The sequence below is a fragment of the Balaenoptera borealis genome, assembly GCF_965194805.1.
Source record: "Balaenoptera borealis genome assembly, chromosome: 17".
Lineage (NCBI taxonomy): Eukaryota > Metazoa > Chordata > Mammalia > Artiodactyla > Balaenopteridae > Balaenoptera > Balaenoptera borealis.
Genome location: NC_138876.1, coordinates 36,454,155 through 36,481,264, shown reverse-complemented (window position 1 = coordinate 36,481,264; position 27,110 = coordinate 36,454,155). Strand labels below are relative to the sequence as shown.

Below are 27,110 nucleotides of genomic sequence, written 5' to 3'. Positions count from 1 at the left end.
TACCACTCTAAAAACCTAAATGTACACATGAATGTATGTATATATATTTGTATCTTTATACATACACTTTTAATCATGGTTAAGATATCATTTTCCAGTGCATCTGGTGCTCTGGAGTTATTCTTTAATATCGCTATTCTTCTTGGCACTGATCTAATAAGAGTTCTGAAACCTGCTAAGTAAAATCATATGTGGAAATCTTCAATACACATCTTTGTGGCTTTGGGGAAAGAGGGGAATTAGTGTGAAACCTGGAAATGTGTATTAAAGAGAAACCCTACATTAAAAAAAATTAAGTAGCTGTCTTCAACTGATAAATTAATCTTGAAATTCTAACCATAATTTTCAAAATAACGGCACTGTAAGTGTTGCCACTTTGAAGAAAAGCAGGCACGGCTCTCACTGAACCCTGGAGGGAGCAGCCGTGAGAGCGCACCACGCCAAGCGGCAGCCATTTTGGATTTTCCTTCATCTAAGTAGCCTTCCCTCCCTGGCCACTTTTAAGGGTTTTCTTTTTATCAAATTTGAAAGCCTATTTAACAGGCTTTTTGGTTCAAAATGAAACTATAAAAACCCACCAAGAGGATCTTTGTCTTTAAACAAAGCGAGTCCCAGATGGTTGCGGAGATTCTGTGGTTTCTGTGAGAGACAGCCAAATTCTCTCCTAAATCTCATGGGGCCCAAAGGTTCTGAAACAAGAGCAGTGAGCACACGTTGCCAGGCCTGGACACATCGGAATAAGAACAGAGTTAAATACCGCCTCAGAGCTTTCTATTGTTTATTCAAAGTTGGGCAATGCTATGGCGTCATAAGGCTTATCATGAGTGTCTAGCCTACATATGCTAGAGAAAATCTTGTGTGCTAGTTTAGAACTCATAGTTCAGTGGACTTCCATGTTTGTTATTTTGAAAATATTGTTTTAAAAGATTATAATGTCCAGAGTATCTAGGGGAAATGTAACAGTTAAGCATAGCTTGGTTTTTACAGATGTGTTCCTTCTAAAGAAAATTCAAAGGAGTAGATAGTTGGAAAATAAATGTTTAAGAAAATGCTAAACCTCACTATTCAAATAATGCAAGTTGAAACAACAGTGACTTTAATGTTTGGTCTGTCAATCTAGCAGATTTGCTTGGGGTAAATAATAGTTCATAGTTGTTCACATTTTTTTGTGTAAATAATAGTTTTGTTTAAAATGATAGTCACAAAGTACTCCTAATGACATAGGAAAATGTATCAATTAGGATGCTTTCAGCTTGAAGTTACAAAGTAGGGTTTTTAATCTTCATAGCAAGCTAATGAGGCAGATACTATTATTGTTCCTATTTTATGTTTATTATCTCACATAACAAAAAGGAAGAAGGCAGACTCCATGTCGGTTAGTTAATTAAGCAACTCCGTACTGTTATCTGCTTCTCTGCCGTCCTCTTGAATTTGCCTTCCTGACCTCAAGATGGCTGCAAAAGTTATATCCTCTCCTAACATCTTCCATGGCAGAAAAAAAAAGGAGAGTTTTCCCTTCTCAAATTGTCTCCCTTATTATCAAAGAGTAAAATCTTTCCCAGAACCTTTTAGCAGCCTTCCCTTTTTATATTGTTCGCCAAAGCAGAGCTCCATGTTCACCCCTAAAGTAATCATTAGCAAAGAGGTAATGGAATTACCACGATTAGCTTGTACCAACTGTCATACAGCCAATGGGGGTCATGGGAGGTGTCCACCTTCCCTGAGTACTGTGCTGCTTTTTGAGACCTAGACCAAATCAGTGATTTTAACAGCAAAGGAAAAGGAGGGACCAGCTATTTGGAATGGAACCACTGGTTTCTGCCACATTTACCTTGTGATGGGCAACCTTTATTCTCTTTATGTTGTTTCTGTTTTCTTAATTAGTAGGTATTAATTTTATGAGATACAGACAGTCAGGATGGTGATCAACACAGACTCTGGGCCAGACCATCTGGGTAACATCAGAAAAGTTATTCAACATCTCTGTGCTTCTCTTTTTTTCCTTGTTAAGATGAGGAGTCATTGTAGCGCCTGTTTTATGTGGTTGTGAAACAGGAGGGAAGGGGGCAGGGCACAACCTTTAAAAGAATGACATAGCTATAGGACATGACAAAGACTGGTTAGAACCGACTGGGTCCAAGGTGGCAGAAGATTCGACTTCTAGTAGACCTTGAGCCTCATTATACAACTCATTGTGATACGTTAGCGTGCTAAATGACACACCTACAAGCACCATGACAGTTCTGAGGCCAACCATAAAAGGTCAAAAAGTGGGCGGTGGCCCAATTCCTGGAAATCCCCACCCCTTCCCCAAAACAGTTGGAATAATCCTCCCACTCATTAGCCTGTGAAATTACCCAGCCTATAAAAACTAACCACGCCACATTTTGAAGCTCTCTCGCCTTCAGAGATGGCCCACACTCTGTCTGTGAGTGTGTTTCTCTCTAAATAAGTCCACTTCTTACCTATCACTTCATCTCCAAATTCTTCTGCGACAAAGCAGGAACCTTAAATTCACCAGGAACAGTTGCTGTGAGAATAAAAGATAATTTGTGAAAATACTTTGTATTAGTCACGGTTCTCCAAAAAAAAAAACCAGAACCAGTAGGGTGTGTGTGTGTACACACACACATATACATATATATGTATATATATGTACATAGAGAAAGGGAGGGAGAGATTTATTATAAATTGGCTCACACGATTATGGAGGCCGAGAAGCCCTAAGATCTGCCATCTGCAAGTTGGAACACCAGAAGAGCTGATGTGTAGTTCCAGTCCAAAGGCTGGAAAAGACCAGTGTCCAGCTCAAGCAGTGAGGCAGGAGGAGTTCCCTCTTACTCAGGCTCTTTGTTCTTTCAGGTCTTCAGTTGATATGATAAGGCCCACCCACGTTCAGAAGAGCAGTCTGCTTTAGTCAGTCTACCAATTCAAATGTTAGTCTCATCTAGAAACACCTTCACAGACACACCCAGAGTAATGTTTGAGTAAAATATCTGTGCACCCCATGGCCCATTCAAGTTGACACATAAAATTAACCATCATATCCTTAGACATACATGCTATACATGTATGACTTAGCATATATTTTATAACCTGGAAAAATATTACAAATAAGGAAAACAGTATGTGACAGTCCTATCTTCCTCAATCATGGTGAAAATTCATATTACACAGGATTTGCTTTCTAAAAGTATTCACTGCATAGGAGTAAATTTTGTGTTATCTTTTCAATTTCCACCAATTTAAGAGACATTTCTTAATGCCTGCTCTGAACTATACTCTTAGCTGGATGAAAAGTTAAATAATACATGGGTTTAATGGATAATTCTGTGTGTTTTATAAAGATAATGCTTCTACGCTGTAAGAAAAACCTGAATAAGATAAAATATAATTAGGCTTCTGAGTTAAAAGTTGTTTGTATTATCAGTTTATACAGAGATTTCGTATTGCATAAGAGTGCAATAAACCCTTGGAAATCAGCCTCAGGGAATAAATTGATCACAATTGTCATCTCAGCTATGAGAGCTGAAGTCTTGTTTCCAGTCCCCTTCCTTTTTGACTGCTACATTGTTTGATACCATCAACCACCACCTCCAGTCAGTCTCTTCTCTCGTGGCTTCAGCAGCCCTGCTTTCTCCTGACACTCCTCCGTCTCTTCTCTGGCTTCTCACCCTGAGTCTGTACCTAAAGTCTTGGTCAGTTACTGGGTTTGAGCCTCCACCCTCTTTTCCAGGTAAACTGTCTTCCTGTCCGCACACATTTGTGAGGCTTTAATTTCACAAGTCTTCCATCTCCAATCCCACCTTCACTCTCAAGCACATGACCAGCATCTGTAGCTGGGCATGGATCCTGCCTACATGTCTGTCCTTTGAATACTGCAAACTCAACATGACCAAAGCAAAGTCCCTTCTCTTCTTGGAAGCCTCTTCTTCTTCTTGTACTCTCTAAATAAGCTAACGATTTCATTTTCTTTCCATTAAAATCAGCATAGTTTACTCTGTCTGAACAAGGCATACCTTGTTTTATTGTGCTTTGCTCTATTGAGTTTTGCAGATACTACATTTTCATCAGTTGAAAGTTTGTGGCAACCCTGCATCAAGCAATCCAACAGCATTGGCTTGCTTCGTGTCTCTGTGTCACATTTTGCTAGTTCTCGCAATATTTCAAACGTTTTCATTTATTATTATCTTTGTTACGGTGATCTGTGATCAGTGACCTTTGAAGTTACTATTGCAAAAAGATTACAACTCGCCGAAGACTCAGATGATGGTTAGCATTTTTTAGCAAAAAAAATTTTTTAGTTAAGATATTTAAATGTTTTTAGACATAATGCTTTGAATACTTAATAGATTACAGTATAGTGTAAACATAACCTTCATATGCACTGGGAAACCAAAAAATTCATCTGACTCCCTTTGTTGCAATATTTGCTATATTGTGTTGATCTGGAACCAAACCTGCAGTATCTCCAAGGTTTCCCTGTATTTCCAATTGATGAAGTCTTATTGATTGATGGATTGATTGATTGTCTTTCAGATTATCATCTGTGGAAGACAGATTATCTGTAGTTACTTGTCTCAAAGCATAGAACTAAAAGTCGTTCAGCATTACATTGGTCAAGATGGACAAGCTGTGGTTCGAGAACATTTTGACTGCCTCACAGCCAAACAGAAATTGCCTTCGTACATACTAGAAGACAGCGAACTGACCGAGTTGTGTGTGAAGGCCAAAGGAGATGAAGATTGGTCAAGAGACGTGTGTCTGGAATCCAAGACCCCTGAATATAGTGTTGTCATTCAGGTATGAGAAGTAGTACAATCCAGAATAGAGCAGCTTTAAAATTTGAAATTTCTCATTATGTTCTTTATTCAGTACAGCACTTAATTTATTAATAAATGCTATATACAGAAGAGGGGAGGCCTGAAATAATATAAAAAGGCTTTGATATTATTTCTCAAACTTTTTTGTCCCCATCCCACGACAACACGTTTGTATCAGTTCCAGTAGTTCTCATAGCCAAGACTCTACCCCTCCCAGATGGAGATGATTTATATCTTGAAAAAGATTCTGATGCACAAGGGCTTTGGAGGGACGGGAGGGAATAAAGGGTGTCCTCCCCACTTGAGAAGCTTTATGATGATCTGCTACTTTTTTATCTCTTTCTCAATCTCCACCATCATCACTTTCATTCCCATAAAGGACAAATCCTCTCTTTTGTTCTCCCACTCGCTCTTATATCAGTCTCTCCACATACAAATCCCTTCATCTTTATGGAAAGAATTGGCCCCATTGACTCACTGCACATTCACTTTATGCCATAATGAAGTCTGTTTTTGCTTATTCTTTGTTTTTAAACGGCTTTTTTCTGTAACTTTAAACTTTTTGTATCCTCCAAATGGATATTATATCTGTGCCTTATTTTGATTAATTAGTAAACTGTTTAGTATTTAATAGAACCGTTTTCTATCTCATGTGCAGGTGCCATCTTCAAACAGTTCTATTATTTATGTCTGGTGCACAGTTTTGACTTTAGAACCCAGCTCTCAAGTGCAACAACGAATGGTAAGTGCTTTCTAATCCTAAAATATGGCATATGACTCTGACCTTTCCTGTTCTGAAATAAATTAAGGTCAGAGTGACCCAGGGAAGAGATTTATTACAAGTTTGTTTCAGCGTCAAACAGCTGGAATACTGCAACAAAGCAAATATGAAAGTTGTTCTGTCCTTTTATTTTTATAGATTGTGTTCAGCCCTCTTTTTATCATGAGGAGTCATCTTCCAGACCCCATTATCATACATTTGGAGAAAAGAAGTCTGGGATTGAGTGAAACACAAATTATTCCAGGAAAAGGACAGGAAAAACCACTGCAAAACATAGAACCTGACCTTGTACATCACCTAACATTTCAAGCAAGGTACTGGGAAAGTCCTTACATTTTCTTAAGAGAGATTCAGTAGAAAAGTAACTTTGTCCTACTGAGGGGGTAAGGGAGGATAGAGTTTTTTGTATGATTTCTTATCTTATGAGAATGTTATTTTTAAATTGCCCTGCCTAGTATTCTCTTATTCTCTTCTACAGTTTAAGATAAAATTCAGCCCCTTTAGATATAAATAAGAGGGATGATCAGAAAATTTAATTGACACATAATTTCTGTAGAGGAACAAGAGATCTCCACCCAAGCACTGGGGAGGAAAGGCCACGGCCCAGATAATTCCCCAAACTGTGTCATCATCCCTAAAGCACCAAAAAATTGACTCACTCTCACCAAAAAAAATATTGGTTTATAATACATCTGATAATCATTCTTGTGTTTTCTTTCCATTTCCTAGAGAAGAAGATGATCCTTCACATTGTGCTGTTCCCATCTCAACATCCCTCATTAAGCAAATAGCCACTAAGATACACCCCGGAGGCACAGTTACTCAGACCCTTGACGAATTCTATGGGTCAGAAAAGTCCCTTCAACCCACATGGCCCTATAATAAAAAGGACTCTGACAGGTAATGTTCTCTAGCAGTCTTTTTCTACAAACACTTCTCAATATTAAGAAATAAATGACCATTCACAAAAATCTTAGATACCATAAAAACATTTTAAAACAGAGGATGTTTGCACCTATCTGTCAGATTCTGACCTTTTATCACCTAGTAGATGTATTCTGTAGATTGCTTCATTCTTAATCTCGAACATAATTGCATGAAAAGTTTCTTTCTCCTGGATGCAAATTTAGCATTGCATGACTCTGGTGTGAAGAGGTGTCATACAGGAGCATTGTGTGTCTGGAATCCTTAAACACATTTCATGAATCCTGAAGTCATCATGTTTCATTGAGTCTCTTGGATGTGGTATTTGGCACAGGAATGAGCAGCTGAGCCAGTGGGACAGCCCAATGCGAGTGAAGCTGTCAGCCTGGAAGCCATATGTGAGGACCTTGTTGATAGAGCTGCTACCCTGGGCCCTGCTCATCAATCAGTCCAAGTGGGACCTCTGGCTGTTTGAGGGAGAGAAGATTGTTCTACAGGTTCCTGCTGGCAAAATTATTATCCCTCCTAATTTTCAGGTACTATAACTTTTTTCTTTAAACTAATAGGAATTCTTTCCTTTCAACAACCAGCTTTTATTCTGAGGTTGCATTTATGTTCTTAACAGAATCAATCAGTTGTGGAAAACTGTCCTCCTAGACGCATATGTAAGGGGTATGGAATGTTCTTTGATATTCAAAGACATCTCAGATGTCTTTTTTTTTTTTTCCCCCCCATCAGCAGTATTCATGCTTGAGTTATCATTAAATTTGATAACTTGTACTAGTTACATTCTCATTTCCATTGCATATAGGATGTTTGACAAGTATTAGGATTTGCCTACTCAGGATATGTTAAGAACATAGAGCCATATTCTCTGCTAACCCACCCCCTAGATATTTTTGTGGTTCTTACAGAAACTCTCAGAGATGTGCAAGATGGATAAGAATTAAAGATTTCTGAACAGCTATTTTTGTCAAGGCCCCTTTTCCTTTATAAGTGGACTTGCCTGTCCATAATCATGGATGCCCCCCATTAGTGATAACAGCATAGAATCATTAATAACAAGGGAAGAAAAACTTAATTGTAAAACAGAATTTCATAGGAAGATTTTATATTCCATTACAGGAGAACTTTCTTGATAAGGCTAGCCCAGTTCAAGAAGGCACATAAATCTGTAAGAAAATAGAGTAGAAGGAATTTCTAAATAAAATGTTTTCCTGATAGGGAATAATTTGAGAGTCCTTTTTTTTTCTTTTTTTTTTTTGAACTCTGGTTTATAAACATCTTTACTCAATTGCATTTTTCCTTTTTTTTTTTTAAACAATCATATGATGTTACCTTAAGGAATTGGAATGTTGACCTACATGTACGTAGTGTTGCATATTATTCTTTTGTCAAATGAAATGAAACCTTCAGTTTTTAAGCCTTTGGTATATAGGGTAGTCACAGTTTAGATTGATGTTTTTTTCCCTCCTTCCATAAATATGAATTCCATTGTGATTCAGAGAAAGCACTGGGAACTAAAATAAAATGTATGTTGCCATTACAAAAAAAAGGGATTTGGTTGCCTAAGTAGGCCTAGTACATAATATAAAAAATTCCTACGAATTGAGGTAAAAATATCAAACTTAATAAAAATACTTTATAATTGAGGCATTACTTTTCCAGGAAGCTTTTCAAATTGGAATATACTGGGCAAATACAAACACTGTGCACAAGTCAGTAGCAATTAAACTGGTCCATAACCTGACATCTCCAAAGTGGAAAGATGGAGGTAATGGTGAAGTTGTGTCATTGGACGAAGAAGGGTTTGTTGCTGCCGAAATAAGACTTGGTGCTTTCCCAGGACATCAGAAGGTAGGATCAAAGTCGATAAAAGTCTGTGTGGCTTGGGGGATAGCATGCCATCCCCTCAACCTGTTTAAAATGAGCCTACCCTTTTCTTTTTTAATCCCTTTTTGGTATTACTTGTTCCAAACAATTTTTAACAGTGTAACGTGATTTCTTAGACCTCTCTGTTTTACAGTCGTTTTTTTTTTTCCTTTACTAGTGATAAAAGCTGTGTCACATAGTTTATCCAATAACCACTCTATTTCAGAACACTCAGCAGTCACTTGATTTATTGTATGTAGGGGAAAAAAGTGAACTTATTCCAAAATATCCACAAGTTGTACTTGGCCTCCTTGTTTTAGAGCAGGAGGTAGAGCTGCTAACATTTTGAGTATTGAGTGAAAGGACAAAGGCTCCTGCAGCAAAGGTTATATTTCTGGAAAGGGCATCCTGAGCAAAATGATGTGGAGTTGTATTATTGAACAGCGGACTGGTACCCATGTTTATGAAGATGAATACAAAAAAAGAAAAAAAAAGTTATTTAACTAAATATAAGTGGTATGTGCTTTTCAACATGAATATTTTCTAAAGTTGTATATGAAAACCAGTTAAGCTGAATAATATAGTAACAAATCACATTAAACTGTATGTATGAAGTAAGTATCATAGTGTACCGTGTAGAAATCTCATGCTGTACTTAATGATATCTTCGTTATTTTAGCTGTCCCAAATCTGAAAAAGAAGGGATGCTTCATCAGAGTAGTATAATTCAGAATGACCTTTCTCTGGGGAGAAGCTAGATTTTGACAGGCATCTTCAAAGAGCCTCTTGAGAAAAGTTAGGGTCATTTGGTGACTTTTTAAAAATAAATTTCTCTGATACAAAGTAGTAGGTCTTCAGTATTCAAGGCTGGTATCCATTTCCTCAAAGTTGTCTGGGCAACACATGTTTATGCTCTGCCAGCCAAAATACTGTAACACGGGTGTAAATGGCAAAGAGCTGTAAACGTGAATCACCCAAAGTTGAATAGTTGTAAGTTGAGAACTACCATCAAAACCTGGAAAAAAAGTTATGATATGCAGTCAAACACCTAGTACCTCCAGCACCTCGCAAAGTGGCCACAGCAAGTGCGAATAAATGTTAGTGAAGGAATGAATGAACTGTTGGAAAATATAATATTATTATATTTATATCTCATTATTCTCTAGTAGTGATTCTCAAACTTTTTAGTCTTTGGACCCCTTTACACTCTTAAAAAATACCGAGGACCTCCAAAAACCTTTTGTTTATGTGGATTATATCTATTTGATATTTATCAAATTAGAAATTAAAACAGAGAAAATTTTAAACACAAGAATTCACAATCATACATTTCATTAGCCATGAGCATGATGACATCATATGTCATATAGCCTCTGGAAAACTCCACTGTACGCTCCTGTGAAAATTAGAGTGAAAAAGACAAATAGCACCTTATTATTATTTTAAAATTAGTTTTGACCTTGGGCCCCCCCTGAAAGAATCTCAAAGACCATCTCCTCCAAGGGTTCCCAGACCACACTCTGAGAACTTCTGTCTTGACATTACCACTTGCTAGATGGATATCTTTAGGCAAGTAATATCTTCTCTGAGCATCAGTTCCTCATACAACGTGATAGGACGATGAGATGATAGGACGATGAGATGATAGGACGATGAGATGATAGGACGATGAGATGATTGGACGATGAGATGATACACTCCGTGGTTAAGAGCAGCACCGGGGAGCCAGTCTGCATGGTTTCTAATTCCAGCCCTTAGACCCTCTTTATCTTTGTGACCTTGGGCAAGTTGCTTACCTCTTTGTGCCTTGTTTTTTCTCTTCTGTAAAATGGGGATAATATAGTAGCTACCCCATGTGGGTGTAGTGAGCATTCTGTGAATTCATATGCATAAAGTACTTTCAACAGGTGGAGCACAAGAAAGCAATATATGAGGGTCAGCTGTTACTATTTTCTTCATCATCGTCATCATTATTTAAGTTCTCAGAACTCCCCTTGGTGCAGGTACACATTCAGTGAGATAGCTGCTAGGATGAGCATGAGGAGGAGAAGGGGAATGCCGGATTGAGTTCTTTATGTTGAAAAGGATAAGTGGCATCTGTTTATGTATAAGTGCTTTATAAATAAATATTTTGTGAGGGAATTGGTTTAATAGCTTGAAAACAAGTCTCTGTCACTATACAATAGCAGGAAAAGTAACCGGTTTGCTAAAGCACCCTGTTGAAGAGTAAATAGTGACCCTTTTTAGGGACCAAGGCAGTTTTGAGACTGAAAGGGAACGCTACTAAATCCTCTGGAACAGAAGATAAAATTGATACTGTCCTGGGCAAACCATTGGATAAAATGACTTTTAAAAATAATCAAGAGGTTTTTATATGCTATATAATATATTTTTCTCCCTTTGGAAGCACCCATTTAAGTATCAGATTTAATTTGAATTTATGTATTATGTTCTGTTGTTTAGAAGTTGTTAATATTTTCATTAATTAATTGATGAAATACATGATTGGTGAGTCAAAATACTCTAAAGATTGGGCAGAATAAACAAAAAAACAGTGGTTAGATGCCACGAGTAGGTGGCAGTGCCTTAACCTTATGTGCTTCTTCCATCCTTGTCAAGGGGAGTGCTAACCTTCTCTCCTTTCATACAACACCCATATAATATTTTTAAAATTACTCTTTCCTCAATTGTCCTGCAGTTATGCCAGTTCTGCATTTCCTCCATGGTACAGCAAGGCATACAAATTATTCAGGTTGAAGACAAGACCACAATAATCAATAATACACCGTATCAGATATTTTATAAACCACAGTTATCTATCGCCAGACCCCACTCTGGAAAGGAGGTAAGCAATTCACAGATGATTGTTTTGTCTAAGTTTTCATAAATCAATAATAATTGGTATGAACTTTTTTTTAACCTGGAACAAACCAAAAGCTAACACTGAATACAGGTACAGATTCATTTATTTTTGCTTTCATTAAAACCATGGACGCCATGGTGAGCACTTCCAAGGTAATTAATGAGGAGACGTCCTACCAATCAGGAGATCGGGACCCGCTGGCAGCTGGGTGCTGCCGGCCCCGTCTGCCCCGAGGCTGCAGCGCTCTCTGCCAGCGCTCACTAACACAAGGCCCCACCGGCGGGAAGCGGGCCTGAGGCCTGGCTCCGAGGCTCCTGGAAAAGAACATCTGCCTCGCAGGCCACCGTGCCTGGAGGAGCCGTGTGTGAAGGCTCAGCCCCAACGGAGCCCCAGATCTGGGAGCACTGAGCTCTGTGTCCACGAGGAGAGGAAATGTGAAAATGTACCAGCTCATTTATGTTAATGTCTCTATGGCAGAATACGCGGAAAATGAATCCAAGAAGGATTTTTTTATTCAATTCTTTATACAGTTCAGATGAACAGTTTAATTTTAAGAGAGTAAGGAGATATTTTAAAAGGGTTTGAAAACAGAATATGCTAAGTGGTATGCTATTGTTTTACGCTATTGAAACCATCATATAGAAAAGTATTATTTTTCTTTACTTTCATCTGAATTTATTGTTAGCCCTTACTTTCAGCTCCTAAAAATTACATTAGAGCAATACACTAGGATGAAAGTCTTATTCTTCTAAGCCTACAGTGCATTATAGTATTTATAAAAATGTCAGAATAATAGAATTTCATCTTGGTTCGCTGAAGTATTGATAAAATAAATAGGTGACCAGAAGTACCCTGGTGGGTAGTAGAGGTCAACAGTAATTGCACTGTAGGCGAGGATTTGAGGAAAGAACCAGCATGAGCCCTGATAATTTTCCTGCTTCTCCCCACCCTAGGGCTTCCTGAGGCATTGTGTCAGGGTTTTCAACACTGACGCTTCCTCATCTGAAGAGGGGCATAATTTTGCATTCGTTGCAGGTTTGGGGTGAAGGTTAAATGAGGTAATGTGAGTAAAAAGGCTGGGCACTCAGGAAAGGAGCATTGCCAGCACCTCAACACCAGCATCACAGTGGGCTCCTTGAGAGAAGGGGGAGGCCCCCATTCTTTCTGCAGCTGAGGGGGCCCCCTTTTTCAACCCTGACCCTGCTTCGGGCAGGTGTGGGAATTGTTCAAAGACATGGTAATCCCTACCCTCTCAGGGAGACTGTCTGGGACAGTGGGAGAAACAGCCAAGAGCGAAGGAGGAAGCCTGGCTTCTGGCTAGGCTTTGCCACACACTGGCTTTGCGATGCTGGACAAATCATCTGCACTCTGGGAAGCAGCTTCCTCAGCTGTGAAAGAGGAGGGCCAAATAAATTATCTCTAAAGGTCCTTTTTATGTCTACAATCCTGAGACTCTCTAATGTGCCAGAAACCATGTGGAATTCCAGCAGAGGGTTGGAGATCAGAGTTTCCTGCTCCCTCAGGATGAGCCTTCAAAAAAATTTGTCTTCTGAGCCCCCAGTTTACCCTTCTGTATCTCATTCCGATCTCTTCTGCCCAAGGTCCCCCGGGGTGCCACCCTTTCAGGCCAGCCACACCTCTCTAGGAGGACTCCCTCCCAACAAACAACATTGCTACCACATGGCATGGCCTTTCCTTTGCAATACCTGGGGGTATTGAGAACTTTGCCTCGCCTTTGAAATCACACCAGTTTTATCATGTTTCATTATGCCTAGAAAAGCCGACCCTGTTCTTCTTGCTCCTTGTAATTGTCTCATTAGAGCTTTCTCATGGGAACAGGATTTCTAATATTCCCATGTCCCCCACCTGGCCACCTCCTGAGAATATATGTTATGGTTTCTCAGAAGCTGTGCTTTAAAAACTTTAGCTTCTCTGTAGGACTGTAGTAACTGTGCTCTCTCTGCACTGTCTTTTCTTTCTTCAGTATTTTCATGTTCCAGACAGCGCTACTTTCAGCATTTGCCCAGGTGGTGAGCAGCCTCCTGTGAAATCCAGCTCCCTTCCTTGCTGGGACTTAATGCCTGACATCAGTCAGTCAGCGCTGGACGCATCCCTGCTTCAGAAACAGATCTTGCTGGCCTTCTCTCCTGCCGCAGTTGCCGACAGCTCCCAGTGCTGGAGCCTGCCAGCTATAGTTAGACAAGAGTTTCCCAGACAGAGTGTGGCAGTGCCCTTCGGGAGCTGTAGGGAAAATGGATTCTGTACCAGGTATTTTACATTTATGTGAATGTCCTTCTTTGCTTCATCCAGGTGCCGGGAGAAATAGGAGAATAGTTGCAGTGCTCACCACACGTAAAATTAGGTTTTGCTTTTATTTTTCATGGCTTCTAGATTTTGTATACAACTGGGCAAATGTTATGATCACACATGGGTTGTCCCAGTGTACTACTGATGAGATTTTTCCCTTATACAGCTTCTACTAGGGGGAAATGTGATGTTTATACCATAGAATAGCAGAAATCTATCATAATGAAAAGATCGCCTTCTTTTATGGCTTCTTGGCCTCTGTCAAGTGATAAGAAGTAAGGGTTAAAATATGAGGGAGTCAAGTTGGAAAACCTTTTCTTTTCCCATATTTTACTTTTACTTCAAAATGGAATTTTTCTCAAGTCATTAAGAGAGATAACTTAGATAAACACAAGTCACAGAAGACTCTGTTCTGTGGTTGTTCCTGCACGCAAGTTACTCCAATTACCAATTACCAATTATGCAAATAGCAACCACAGAATCAAGCCAGAGACATGTAATGGTTTGTTCATACCGGACTTTTATTTTGCGGTCGTTTTGCATGCAATATGTCCTTTCTGTAGCTGTCAGGAATAACTTATTTATGGTATATATAAAAAGTACAAAAGAAAACATATTGTAACCTTATGAGAGGTACCTTTTTTCGTGATTATGAATTTATAGACTTTATTTGAGATTTTAGCCATCTTAACTTTGATGTATATAGAGATTTCTAGTAGTAATATTTTAAAAGATAACTTCCTAACTCGAGTTATCCTTAATAGTAAGGCTCCATTCCCTACACACATCCCTTCTTCTTTCACAACACTCACAAACATCCATGATTTTATAAACACTTTTCACCCCTAACTTGAGAGGAATGTTTTGTCCTTATGTTCTGGTTGGAGAAGTTAAGTGTGGTGAGTTTTTTTTTTTTAATTAAAACAAACTTGGGACTTCGGCGCAGTGCTTAAGAATCCGCCTGCCAATGCAGGGGACGCGGGTTCGAGCCCTGGTCCGGAAAGATCCCACATGCCGTGGAGCAACTAAGCCCATGCGCCACAACTGCTGAGCCTGCGCTCTAGAGCCTATGAGCCACAACTACTGAGCCCGTGTGCCACAACTACTGAGGCTGTGCTCTAGAGCTCACGAGCCACAACTACTGAGCCCACGTGCCACAGCTACTGAAGCCCGTGTGCCTAGAGCCCGTGCTCCGCAACAAGAGAAGCCACCACAATGAGAAGCCCGCGCACCACAACGAAGAGTAGCCCCCGCTTGCTGCAACTAGAGAAAGCCCGTGCACAGCAACGAAGACCCAATGCAGCCAGAAATAAATAATAAACAAATAAATTTATTTTAAAAAAAACATTGTTTCCGAAGGGGGGTGGGGGGAGGGATAAATTAGGAGGCTGGGAATTAACATATGCACACTACTCTGTATAAAATAAATAACCAACAAGAACCTACTGTATAGCACAGGGAACTATACTCACCATTATGTAATAACCTATAAGGGAAAAGAATCTGAAAAAGAATATATGTAAATAACTGAATCGCTGTGCTGTACACCTGAAACTTACATAATATTGTAAATCAACCATACTTCAATAAAAAAAATTTTTTTTAACATCTTTATTGGAGTATAATTGCTTTACAATGGTGTGTTAGTTTCTGCTTTATAACAAAGTGAATCAGTTATACATATACATATGTTCCCATATCTCTTCCCTCTTGCATCTCCCTCCCTCCCACCCTCCCTATCCCACTCCTCTAGGTGGTCACAAAGCACTGAGCTGATCTCCCTGTGCTATGCGGCTGCTTCCCACTAGCTATCTGTTTTACATTTGGTAGTGTATATATGTCCATGCCACTCTCTCACTTTGTCCCAGCTTACCCTTCCCCCTCCCCGTGTCCTCAAGTCCATTCTCTAGTAAGTGTTATTTTGAGATAATCGTAGATTCACATACAGTTATAGGAAATAATACAGAGAGGTCCCATGTATCCCTTACCCAGTTCCCCCATCTTGCAAAACTAAACTATAATATCACAACTGGGATATTGGCATTGATACAATCAACAAATAGAACATTTCCATCAATTAAGTGTGGTAAGTTTAAGGAAGTATTTTTGAAAGCAATGTGAACCTATGTATAGAAAACAAAACTTATTTTTAAAACTGAGAGACAAAATGTAAAATAAAACACTTAGAAATTAAGTTTAAAATTCTAAGATTTTATTAATATAATTTAAATCTTTATCTATAAATATTAAGCTAAATATTAAATTGGAAGTGCCATATTTTAGTCTTGACCCCAGCTCTCTTGGCTATCAGTAGAGCATTCTCTGTGGTTGGCTTGCCTGGCTCTTCCACAGTTAGGCTGGGAGAAGAACTTTGGTGTTAATCCAAAGACTGATACTCGGAGAGTGTTCCATCTCCTCTCCTCTCTCCTCCCCCCAGTCCAACAGTGCACATGTCATGGTGTTAGTCAGTAATATGATTTCCCCAAATACTAATCGACAGTTCACCTTGACATTTCAGACAAATACAGTCTTTGGGAAGAACTCACACTGGCGAACAGAATAGGTAATGAATGGGAAATTCTTTAGTGTGTCATTGACCCCTTATAATAAGTGTAAACTGAGGGCCACATTTGGCAAATATCTGATTTCTTTGATTAATTTCAACAATTGGTCCACAGAATTTAAACTTCAGAGAGAATTTTTTTCCTGCTTTGATATGAAATACTTTTTGGTAGTCTCTAGGTCTAAATTGGAGCCTTTCTCTCTGTCCATTGTAGAGGTCAGCCTATGGCCACACAGCAGTTTCTCTGAGGCCAAATCGTAAATACAGCTTTGCTCTTCGTAGTCAAAATGGAGATCCTGTAAAGCATGATGATTGGCAAAAATTGACAACAAACATATTGAGCATACCTACCTTTAGAATTAAAAAAGAGCAAGTACCCAGATTCTCTAGTCGTCCTTCTAGAAGCACATCAACTCCTCCTTTGCCAAAATTTACCAGCACTTTTGAGGAGGAAGTCACCCCATCTGAAGAGATTAAGGCACATATGCACAGAGGAAAAAAGAGCGGGAGGAAAAGCTAGCACAAGGATATCCGTAATTCTCTCCGAGTGGTAGGAGTTATAGGGGTTTTATTTTATTTATATTTTTAACCTAATTTTTTTTTTTATTTTTATTTTATATTGGAGTATAGTTGATTAACAATGTTTTGTTAGTTTCAAGTGTACAGCAAAGTGATTCAGTTATACATATTCTTTTTCAAATTCTTTTCCCATTTAGGTTGTTATAGGATTGAGCAGAGTTCCCTGTGCTATACAGTAGGTCTTTGTTGGTTATCTGTTTTAAATATAGTAGTGTGTATATGATTTTTCACATTTTCTTGAATATGATAAAAATGTTTACTACTGTCAGAAAAAATTAGTAAACCTATCATTAGTGTTTGGCAGGTAATAGATGAGCGGATGACCATCCACTCTCTGGAAAACATTTCTTCTGATGTATAAGAGAGAAGGTGTTACAGAGGTTCTGAATATTGCAAATCCAAATAAACATGTTATCAGGAGAGAAAGCATGCATTTTTTTCTAAACCATTTCTATCCTTTGATCTGATTCTGTTCTAGGGCTATAGCACTGACATATCAAGAGCACTTTGGAGTGACTTATTTAACCCTCTCAGAAGACCCTAGTCCTCGAATAATTTTCCACAACAGATGTCCAGTAACAGTACTTATAAAGGAAAATACTAAAGGTATATGTTATTGTATTGAATTTAAATAATACAAAACCTATATTCTTTCTGGAGGTTTTTGACTTCGTAGTTACCTGTGATCCTTAAATAAAAGTGAGCTTCTTTGAGAAGTTTCTCTTGCCCCATTACGTTTAACATCCCCAAGTCTTTTTCTTCAAGGCCTAAGTCTGCATATGCCTTTCTTTTTTTCAATTTTAGATATTCCGAAGTGTGAGGTTTATTGCAGAAGAATCCCTCCTGAGTGCTCAATTCATCATGAGCTGTATCATCAGTTTTCCAGTTACCCAGACTGCAGGACCAGAGACTTACTCCCCAGCCTCCTTTTGAGAGTAGAATTGCTGGAGGAAATGACGAGTGAGTGGAGCGACGCCATCGACATCAACAATCAGGGAACGCAGGTCAGTGAGCCGTGAGGGTTCCTGCCAAAACCCAAAGAAACAGTCCCTTTTCTAAGGTTCTGGTAATTGTCTGTTTCTACACATAGTTTTCTAAATGCTGAATGTCTTGTCTCTGTGTGAGGGCACATGTGTATCCACTTTTACATCTTCAATGGGCTATAAATTCTCAAACACAAGTATGTATCTCAAAGCGTACTTTGCAACTGTTTATGAGAGGGGAGCACCAGTTAAGCAAGCCCATCTTGGGTCTAAATCCAGGTCAAAAATGAAATAAAATTGTTAATCTTCTTTATACGGAAGGTAATCTAACTGTCCAGATCTTAGGACAATCATATTGTCAACCCTAGATTAATCACCTCTTTTGAAAATTTGCTAAGTGTAAAATATACATATTAATCCTAGTAGTATGTGAAACTTTGCAAATTTAAGCACAGTTTTAAAAACCTGAACAGATCAGATGTCCTGATTTGTCTCTGTCTCACTCTGGATGTTAGTGATAATATTTTTGTTGAAAATGGCACAGGAACCTAGCATTTCCTTTCTGCTTTACTTAAAATTTGCCATTTTTCAGTACAATTCAGTGGCATTAAATGCATTCACAATGTTGTAAAACCACAACCACTATCTATTTCCAGAAATGTTTCGTCATCCTGAACAGATACTCTAAACCCATAACTCCCCATTCTCCCCTCTCCCCAACTCCTGGTAACCTCTCTTGTACTTTCTGTCTCTGAATCTGCCTACTCCAGGCATCTCATGTAAGTGGAATCATACAACATTTGTCCTTTTGTGTCTGGCTTATTTCACTTAGCATAATGTTTTCAAGGTTCATGCATGTTGTAGCACGTGTCAGAACTTCATTCCTTTTTATGGCTGAATAATACTGTGCTGAACTTTTTAAAAGTCCGTTCACATATATTAGCCCATTTGATCGTCACAACAAGCTTATGAAGTAGGTCCTATTGTAATGGTTACAAAACACATATTAAAGTTATAAATGTACTTACAGTGATAACAATGGTTATCATTTAATAAGTGCTTACTGTATGCTAGGCGTTGTGCTAAGCACTTTACATTCCTTCTTACTCAACCTTTGCAGCAGCCATACAAGATAGGGACTGTCACCTCCACGTTACAGAAGTGAAAACTGAGATCTCCAGAAGGAACGTGGCCCAATTCCCATGTGCTACAGGGAAGGGACTGGGATTTTATCCAGACCTGCCTCGCTCCATAGCATGTGCTATGAATGCTGCTCCCTTACCTGGAATTCCTTAACTGCCCTCTTCGCCAGTCCTGCTGGCACATTCTTTCTCGTCTCTCAAGAGAGTCTCTCCCTACACCCCCGTGAAGTCTCCTGCCCACCCCCCTGGGACCCTCTACATACTCATACAACATTTGTAACATATTTAATTGCATTCACTTCTGTAAATGATTTCCTACCAAGTCAAGATTCCTGGCAGTCGGACACCTGCCTTATTCATCCACAGCCTACAGCAGAATGCCTGCCAACACAATGAGACCTGAATACGTATCAAACGAATAAATGAATGACTGAATGAATGAAAGAGAAGATGAGGTTACCAAGAGAGGTCTTATAAAGGAGGAGAAGAGGGTCCCAGGCCTAACCTTGGGAACCTCCAACACGTGAGTGTCATGCAGCAACAGACTGAGAAGGAGCAGGAGAGTGGCAGGAGGAGAAGCTGGGCAGGGCAGAAGCAGGAAGGCCCTGAAAGAGAAAGTTTACAGGATGGAAGACGGTGGGAAGAGGGCCAGCAAGGTAACCACTGCAAGTTACAGGTTCAGAGGGAGTGGAAGTGAGGGAGTGCAAGAACGGGTGAGAAGTGTTCTTGCAAGAAGCCTGGCCATGAAGCAGATGAGATCAGTGGGGAGGAAGCCCTTTGTGTGCTGCAGGAAAGGAGTCAGTCGAGGAGACATGAAAACAGGAGCGAGGAATTGCCAGAGAGACAAGTCCAAATCACGGGGAGTGTAATTCTACTTGAACAGAAGGGCCACGCCCTCTTCTCTGATGGCAGAAAAGAGTTGGGGATGGGCACAGGTGTAGGTAGAGATCTCAGGAGGGATGGGCTGGGAAATGGAGTGAAGTGATACCCACTGGCCTTAAGTTTATTATGAAGTGTGGAATGAAGCATCTGCTGAGAGACAGAGGGAAAGGGGTGGGGGCCTGGGGAGAGCGTAGCTGTGGAAACAGGTGAAGGACATGGCCGGGGACAGGTGCAAGAGGGGCCCAGCTCACCTGGGAGACCTGCATTTGTGGTGCCCCAAACTACTGAGGGGTGTGATCTCCATCCGCAGTGCTCACGTGATGAACAGTGAAAATCTGCTGGGTCTGTGCAGCCTCAGAAGACGTTCCCCGTCTCCGTAATTTACAAAATAAGTATCACCAGCTTCTCAAGGGTCCCTGATCTCCCCTGCATCGGTTTGAAGATGTTTGAAACCTTGCTTATACATGTCTAGGGAATTCTTTACAATAGGCATTCTGCCTGCCAAACCTTATTTTGGGGATTCCTGTTCACTCTAAATTTCCTCAAACCTTTGTAGTCAGGGACACTTCAAAGCTGAGAGGAGGTACTGTTTCCAACACCCTTATCATCCCTGGTCCGAGGACCCAGCAAAGTCTCATGTTCCCATTTATCTTTGAGGAGCTGTGTGCCATATGTCCCGCAGACCACGGTTTACTTCCTATTCTGGAGGAAGATTTGTTTCAGGCCCTCGCTGACATCTCCTCAGTAACACACCAGGGCATATAAATCACTGGGGAGCTTGGGGAGCTGCGTCCTCTGATGAAAGGAAGCAGCCCTTCTGTAGGAGGGAGCTTGTCTTCCAGGAGCTTTTCCTCAGCCCTGGATCACAGGCACGTGATGTGAATTTCAAAGCTGACCTAAAAAAAGCAGAATTAAAACACCATAAAATCTCCATTATGCCCCAAGGAAGAAAACTCCTTAGCTTTTGTCAGTCATAGAGATGCCCCTGCCTTGGTCATGTAAATAAGACCGTGTCATGTTGTTTAATTTTGACGTGGAATATGAGAAGGAATATGCAGACAGTAACTTTATGGTTACGCAAAGAAGTATTCTTTGGATCAAGAGTTAACTAGAAGACCTGAGAGCGTGTCGGCCACAGAATTCTGATTGGGGTGGGTTTTCTGGGGCTGTGTCCTTGGCTCACACCTGGTTAGAAGACATCTCAGCCAGAGGCCCCGCAGTGGCAGCTGGTGCTCTTATCCCTAATGACAGTGGGTGGGAGCCTAACTTCAGGGAGGAAAAATCTTTAGATTCTCAATAAGTAAGTGAAAGCATGAAAAATAAGCTTATGTTGATCATTTTAAGTCATAATTTTGATCCTATCAGGGAAATAATTTAGAATCCTGTCACAGTGTATGGGATTTCAATTGCTGATAGTTCAAAACCTTATTTTCGTCAAAGTTAGGCAACCTTCTTTGGAAAAATTGAAAACAAAAAAAGGTACACAGAAAACATAGTAGTTACCTTTTTACTAATATAGACATTGAGAAACATTGCTTCAGTCATTCAATCCACAGGACTTCTTGAGATTAAATATGTGCCAGACATTATAACCTGGTGCTGGGACTACATAAAATACAGTGAACAAAAATGGAACACAGCCCTTTCCCTCAAGGAGATCATGTGTGGAGGAGATAGATGATAAGCAAGTAATCCCATGGGTCGTTGTGCTGTTGTGAACTCTGGTAACAACTCTGCAGGAGAGGCGGGTACAGGTGTGCTGTTATACGGCAGACTAATTTGAGAGGCCAGGGAGTGTGTCAATGGGTAAGAGACCTGGCATCTGTGCCTTAAAGGAGGAACAGGCATTAAGTAGACGAGAGAATGGGAGATTTTTCTTGGCAGAAAGAACAATGTGTTCAAAGCTTTGGTGCTCAGAGAGGGAGCATTGGCCTTTCCGGGATCTAAATGCCAGTGTGGCCCTAGTGCCAGATGAAGGAAAAGGGGGTAAGAGAGGGGAGGCTAGTGAGGCAGTTCAAGGCCAAACCTGGCAAGATGCTGTAGCTCCAATCACGGATTTGGGTTTTTATCTTAAAAGCCACGGGAAGTGATTGAATTGTTTATGAAAAGCAATTTCTGAGCCAAAGAAGAACGAGCAGTTTGAACCCCAAAAGGCAGATTAAAATGATCTCTTTGCAGGTAAATTCTCTTCTACAAAGATCCAGTAAATTCTCATGATCTTTGACTCTTTTTTTTTTTTCTTTTTAATTTATTTTATTTTTGGCTGTGTTAGGTCCTCGTTGCCGCGCGCGGGCTTTCTCTAGTTGGGGCGAGCGGGGGCTACTTTTCGTTGTGGTGTGCGGGCTTCTCATTGTGGTGGCTTCTCTTGTTGCAGAGCACGAACTCTAGGCGCGTGGGCTTCAGTAGTTGTGGCACACGGGCTCAGTAGTTGTGGCTCGCGGGCTCTAGAGCGCAGGCTCAGTAGTTGTGGCGCATGGGCTTAGTTGCTCCGCGGCATGTGGGATCTTCCCAGACCAGGGCTCGAACCCGTGACCCCTGCATTGGCAGGCGGATTCTTAACCACTGCGCCACCAGGGAAGTTTAGTGGGGTCAGCATCATTGCTGTTTTCTTCTCCTATAAGCTCTGTACCATTTACAAAGTGCTTTCACATCCAGTCTCTGTTCTTTCATTCATTTATTCAACCAACGTTTATTGAGGACCTATCAAGGGCCAAACCCTTTGCCCTGAATAATGTATAATTCCCACCTTCAAGGCACCCGCATAGCTAAATAAATGCAGTCGAGTGTAGTAAGCCCTACGATAGAGGCTTTGATCACTGCAAAAACTCTAAGATAGTCGGGGCAGTAATTTTGATGTTTATGTTACTGATGAGAGGATTGAGGCTTAAAAAGTAATCCACTAGGTGGTTTATAATTAAGCAGCATCAGGCTGGAACCTGGGTCTGCTCACTTGTGGCCCAGTCTCGTTTTTCCTATACCAAGCTAAGAGCACTGTCTGTCCTTTGGAGTCCTGCCCTGGCTACAAACATTTCCACCTGAAAGTCGATGAAAGCACAAGTTAGAAGAGGTTTTCTAATTTCCCCTTTTACCTAGAGCAAGAGTCCCTTCCATGACATCCCACCCTAGAAGACTCCCAGTGTCATAGTCATGGCTTATTCCAGCAGTGACTATGAGAAAGTTTCTGCTTATATCAAGCTGAAAACTATCCCTCTGTAGGATCCATTCATCCATCCTTGTTTAACCTGCTGAGGCATCACAGAGTGTTTACTTCCCCTTTAATAGAGCAACACTACAATCATTTGAAGGCAGATTCAGCATCTTCTCTAACTGTTCCCTTATCCAGGCCAAACGTTTCTGGTTCCTTGAATCATTCCTTCAGCAAGTGTGATTTCCAGACCCATCACCACAGTTACCCTAGCCTGAACACACTAGTGTGTTATGTTCCCTTTTAAAAATCTGGCAGCCTGAATTACACATACTATTCCAAATGTGGTCTAACCAGCTATTACCTCCCTATGCTTCCATTAATAAATTAGAAGATTGAGTTAGCTTTTTATTAACGAGTTCAGACTGTTATTATTGAACTCGTGGTCAGCCACATCCCCCAGGTCTTTATCATATGACTTGCTGTACAGTTGACTTTTTTAACCCAATGACAGGACTTAACATTTACCCCCGGTAAATTAAATCTTGTTGCCATTGGCCTAATCCACTTGTTGAAATCACTTTTAAAAAAACTGTGATGCTGTCATCCAACATACTTAAGTATCCCTAGTAGCTTTATGTCATCTATAGATGTGGTGAGCATGCATTCTACATGTTCATCCAAGTCATTAATAAATATGTTGAACAGGACAAGTCCAAGGTCAACATGCTGCAGTGAATCACCAGACACTTCCCTAATGCGTGGGTTCAATCAGCCACTAACACACCAAACTGTACTGTCATCTAGCCCACATTTCTTAAATAAGAAAATGTGTCTAAAAGCAGTTTTAAACTATACTGTATAAGATATTTCTTATCTTGCTTGCAAGAATATCGTGAGACACTTTGGTAAATGCCTTGATGAGCCAGAACTCAAATGTGTAATCCGTCCATTTGGTGCATATCAGACAGGGGTAACCCTGAGCACTAATGCTTAAAGAGCATGTTGTCATTTTCAGAGATATCATTAGCATCCACCCCAAAATGTTTACATAGAGAAGCAGTTGTCGATCCAAGTGAGAATCTGCCTTATAAAATGTGAAGTGCAGATGTTTTGGCTTCTTGCTTACTTCAGTCGCCTCCCTCACCCCCCCATATCAGGGCCAGAAGAGATATCAGCAAGTTGACACCCAATTGTAACATCTGCCAAGTATCTTGGTTGAGAGTCTCCTATGTGTTTACAGTTTGTTCTGGTTGAGTCACCATTGCTTCCCAAGATACTCAGGAGTAGGGATTTCCCTAAAACATTTTTCAGTAAGTATACAGAAGGAAGAATTACACCCAGAATATCCGTTATTTTCTTCTCATCCTTATCCAGTCGTTCCTACCTTAGAAATTTTCCCCTCTTCTTTTCCTCTCTGGGAGATCTAATTCATCTCCGAGCTTCAGCTACCATCTGTGTCACCCAGTCACTCCCAGGTACCTGTCTCAGGCCCCCGCGTCCCTCCCGAGCTCCAGCTCTGTGTTTCTGGCCACCCACCAGACATCTCTGCCTGGAAGACCTGCAGTCACCTCAAGCCAGCGTCATCATCTGAAACCAAAGGGATCATTTTCCATCCCCCGAGCCAGCTTCTCCTAGAGTCTCTGCTTCAGTTAATATCACCACCATTTTTCCAGTATAAAAACCTTAAATAATATTGATAAAAAGTTGTATTGAATGCCTGCTTTATGTCAAGCACTTTACACAAACATTGTCATTAGTCTGCATTGCATCTCTTACAGGTAGATGGCACCTGAAGCTCAGAGAGGTTAACTTGCACAGGGCAAGTGGACCTGGGATGCAATCCCAGGACTGTCTAGCTTCCAAGCCTGTCTTTTTCTGCAGCATCCCAGTACCTTCCTTTCCCTCTCTTCCCCCATTCTTCCAGTAAGTCACGAAGTTCTGGCAGAAATTCCGCAGAAGTGTCTCTGTATCTGCCCCTTCTCTCTGTGACCAGGGTCTACTTCAGGCCTTTTATTCATCATCTCTCTCCCAGATTTTAACAATAGCCCGTTAAAGGGTCTCTCTGTTGTCAGCCTTCCTACCCACAAATCTGTCTCCACAGCTACCACCAGAGTGATTACTAAAACACAGAGTCCAGTGCAGAAAAGCCTCTTCACTAGACTGCTTAAGACAAACCACTACCTGCAACCAAGCAGGCTACATCTTACTGCCTTATTCCCTCTGCAGGTTAGCGTTCAATCCTGTAGCATATGGGGAAATCTCTTCTTCCCTTCAAAGTCTAAACCTTGAAGTCTTCCATACTATGATTTTCCTTCCTAAGATATTCTTTTACAAACTATTTGATCTGGGGATATAAGTATATTTTATATTTTTTCCTTCCCAAAATAGAGGGTGAAATGTTTTACAGATTTTTGCCAAAAGTCAGCAGAACAAATGCAATGCCTGATTACCATATCTTCAGATCAATTTGTGGAGGCTGAGACATCCCACAATAGACAAGCTGGAGACCCAGGAAAGCCATGGTGTAAATTCCAGTCCAAGGGCAGGAGAAGATGAAATGAAATGTTCCAGCTCAAACAGTGAGGCAGGAAAAAAGGGGCAAATTCTTTCTTCCTCCACATTTTGTTCTATTCAGGCCCTCAGTGGATCGGATGATGCCCAGCCACACTGGGGAGGGCAGTCTGCGGACTCCACTGATTCGGATGCTCATCTCCTCTGGACACGCCCTCACCAACACATCCAGAAATCATGTTTTAATCTGGGCACCCGGTGGCCAGAGTCAAGTTGACACAGAATTAACTATCAGAAAGGAAGTGCAAATGTGAGGTGGGAGCAAAATGAATCAGGTAAAAGAAAGAGAATTGAAGAGGGATGAAGTCCAGCAAGTGTACTATGATGGGAATTGAGCCCAGTTACGGAGAGAATTAGTACAAATTGGAGGAGGGGGTGGCTTAAGGACTTTTAATAACAGGGATACCCGTTATGTAACTGAGCTGCAGTGCTGGGATGCTTTGTAACTGCCTCTTGATTATCCCTGGATTATTCCATATAGTCTATCAGGATAAAAAAGAGAGAAAGAATGGGAGAGAAAGGAAGAGAGATAGACTTCCAAGAATACTTTCAGTTATTTCCTAGGCGTCACCTTGTAACTTAATTACTCAGTAAAATTAAACTGGTGTAATTTTTTTAAATATTGTTTGTTGGATAAAAATATAGTAAATAATCATTTTAATAAAGATAACTGAATATATAGAAAAGCACAAGTTACGTTACACTGTTCCTTATTTGTAATTGTAGTAAAAGATAATGTACTAACTGGGAGGCAGGACCTAGGCCTCAGTGGTTTTCTTTTTTTTTTTTAATTTTTATTTATTTATTTATGGCTGTGTTGGGTCTTCATTTCTGTGCGAGGGCTTTCCCTAGTTGTGGCAAGCGGGGTCCACTCTTCATCACGGTGCACGGGCCTCTCACCGTCGCGGCCTCTCTTGTTGCGGAGCACAGGCTCCAGACGCGCAGGCTCAGTAATTGTGGCTCACGGGCCCAGCCGCTCTGCGGCATGTGGGATCTTCCCAGACCAGGGCTCGAACCCACGTCCCCTGCACTGGCAGGCAGACTCTCAACCACTGCGCCACCAGGGAAGCCCCTCAGTGGTTTTCTTATAGCCACAATGTGTAAGAGAAAGTCTTACTGATCTAAGTGCTCTAACACAGACACAAATGACAGAACACGGAGTATTCCCCAAATGTTTTGTGGTTAAAGCAGCAAGTCTCTTACTGTATGTTGCCTATAGCCTTCCACACACATACCCATACTACCAACGTGAAGTGAAGAAAGTAAAAAATAACTAAATGACAGCATCGATCAGGACTGACTAGCTTATTCTGCAATAATAAACAACTCAAAAAAAAAAGAAAAATGCCCTTGGCTTTTTATTTAAAAATCAGTCTCTTAATTCATTCTTCCCCTCCCCACCCCAGAGCAGCTCTCCTCCCCAAGATTCTAACCAGTCACCACATCCCACTGGAATTCAATACTTCTGAGTGATGCCCTCTTAGCCTGGATGTGGCTCCTTTTCATCTGGAGATGTATGAACTCATCGGCTCCCCTCTCCCCGCCAAAACACAGGGCAGGATGACGGTAATAGCTCCTCCAAACTGGAAAGAGGGAGAATGAGACACATACACAGCCTCTCACCCATAACAATTCTGAAATTTTTCTGAGCACATGTTGTGTGGGGTTTTAT

At 40.6% G+C, this 27,110-nt stretch overlaps 1 protein-coding gene across 11 annotated transcripts in view; it reads left to right on the top strand.

The window, feature by feature from the left end:
* VPS13B (vacuolar protein sorting 13 homolog B) overlaps positions 1 to 27,110 on the top strand; it is a 765,850-nt gene that overhangs the window by 707,098 nt on the left and 31,642 nt on the right. For all 11 annotated transcript variants that reach the window (XM_082364176.1, XM_082364168.1, XM_082364180.1 and 8 more), the window contains 10 exons: positions 4,540 to 4,803; positions 5,482 to 5,565; positions 5,743 to 5,918; positions 6,334 to 6,504; positions 6,863 to 7,064; positions 8,197 to 8,385; positions 11,099 to 11,245; positions 13,248 to 13,531; positions 17,191 to 17,318; positions 17,517 to 17,716. In XM_082364176.1, the coding sequence (XP_082220302.1) occupies positions 4,540 to 4,803; positions 5,482 to 5,565; positions 5,743 to 5,918; positions 6,334 to 6,504; positions 6,863 to 7,064; positions 8,197 to 8,385; positions 11,099 to 11,245; positions 13,248 to 13,531; positions 17,191 to 17,318; positions 17,517 to 17,716 (1,845 nt within the window). The remainder of the gene's footprint in view (positions 1 to 4,539; positions 4,804 to 5,481; positions 5,566 to 5,742; positions 5,919 to 6,333; positions 6,505 to 6,862; positions 7,065 to 8,196; positions 8,386 to 11,098; positions 11,246 to 13,247; positions 13,532 to 17,190; positions 17,319 to 17,516; positions 17,717 to 27,110) is intronic.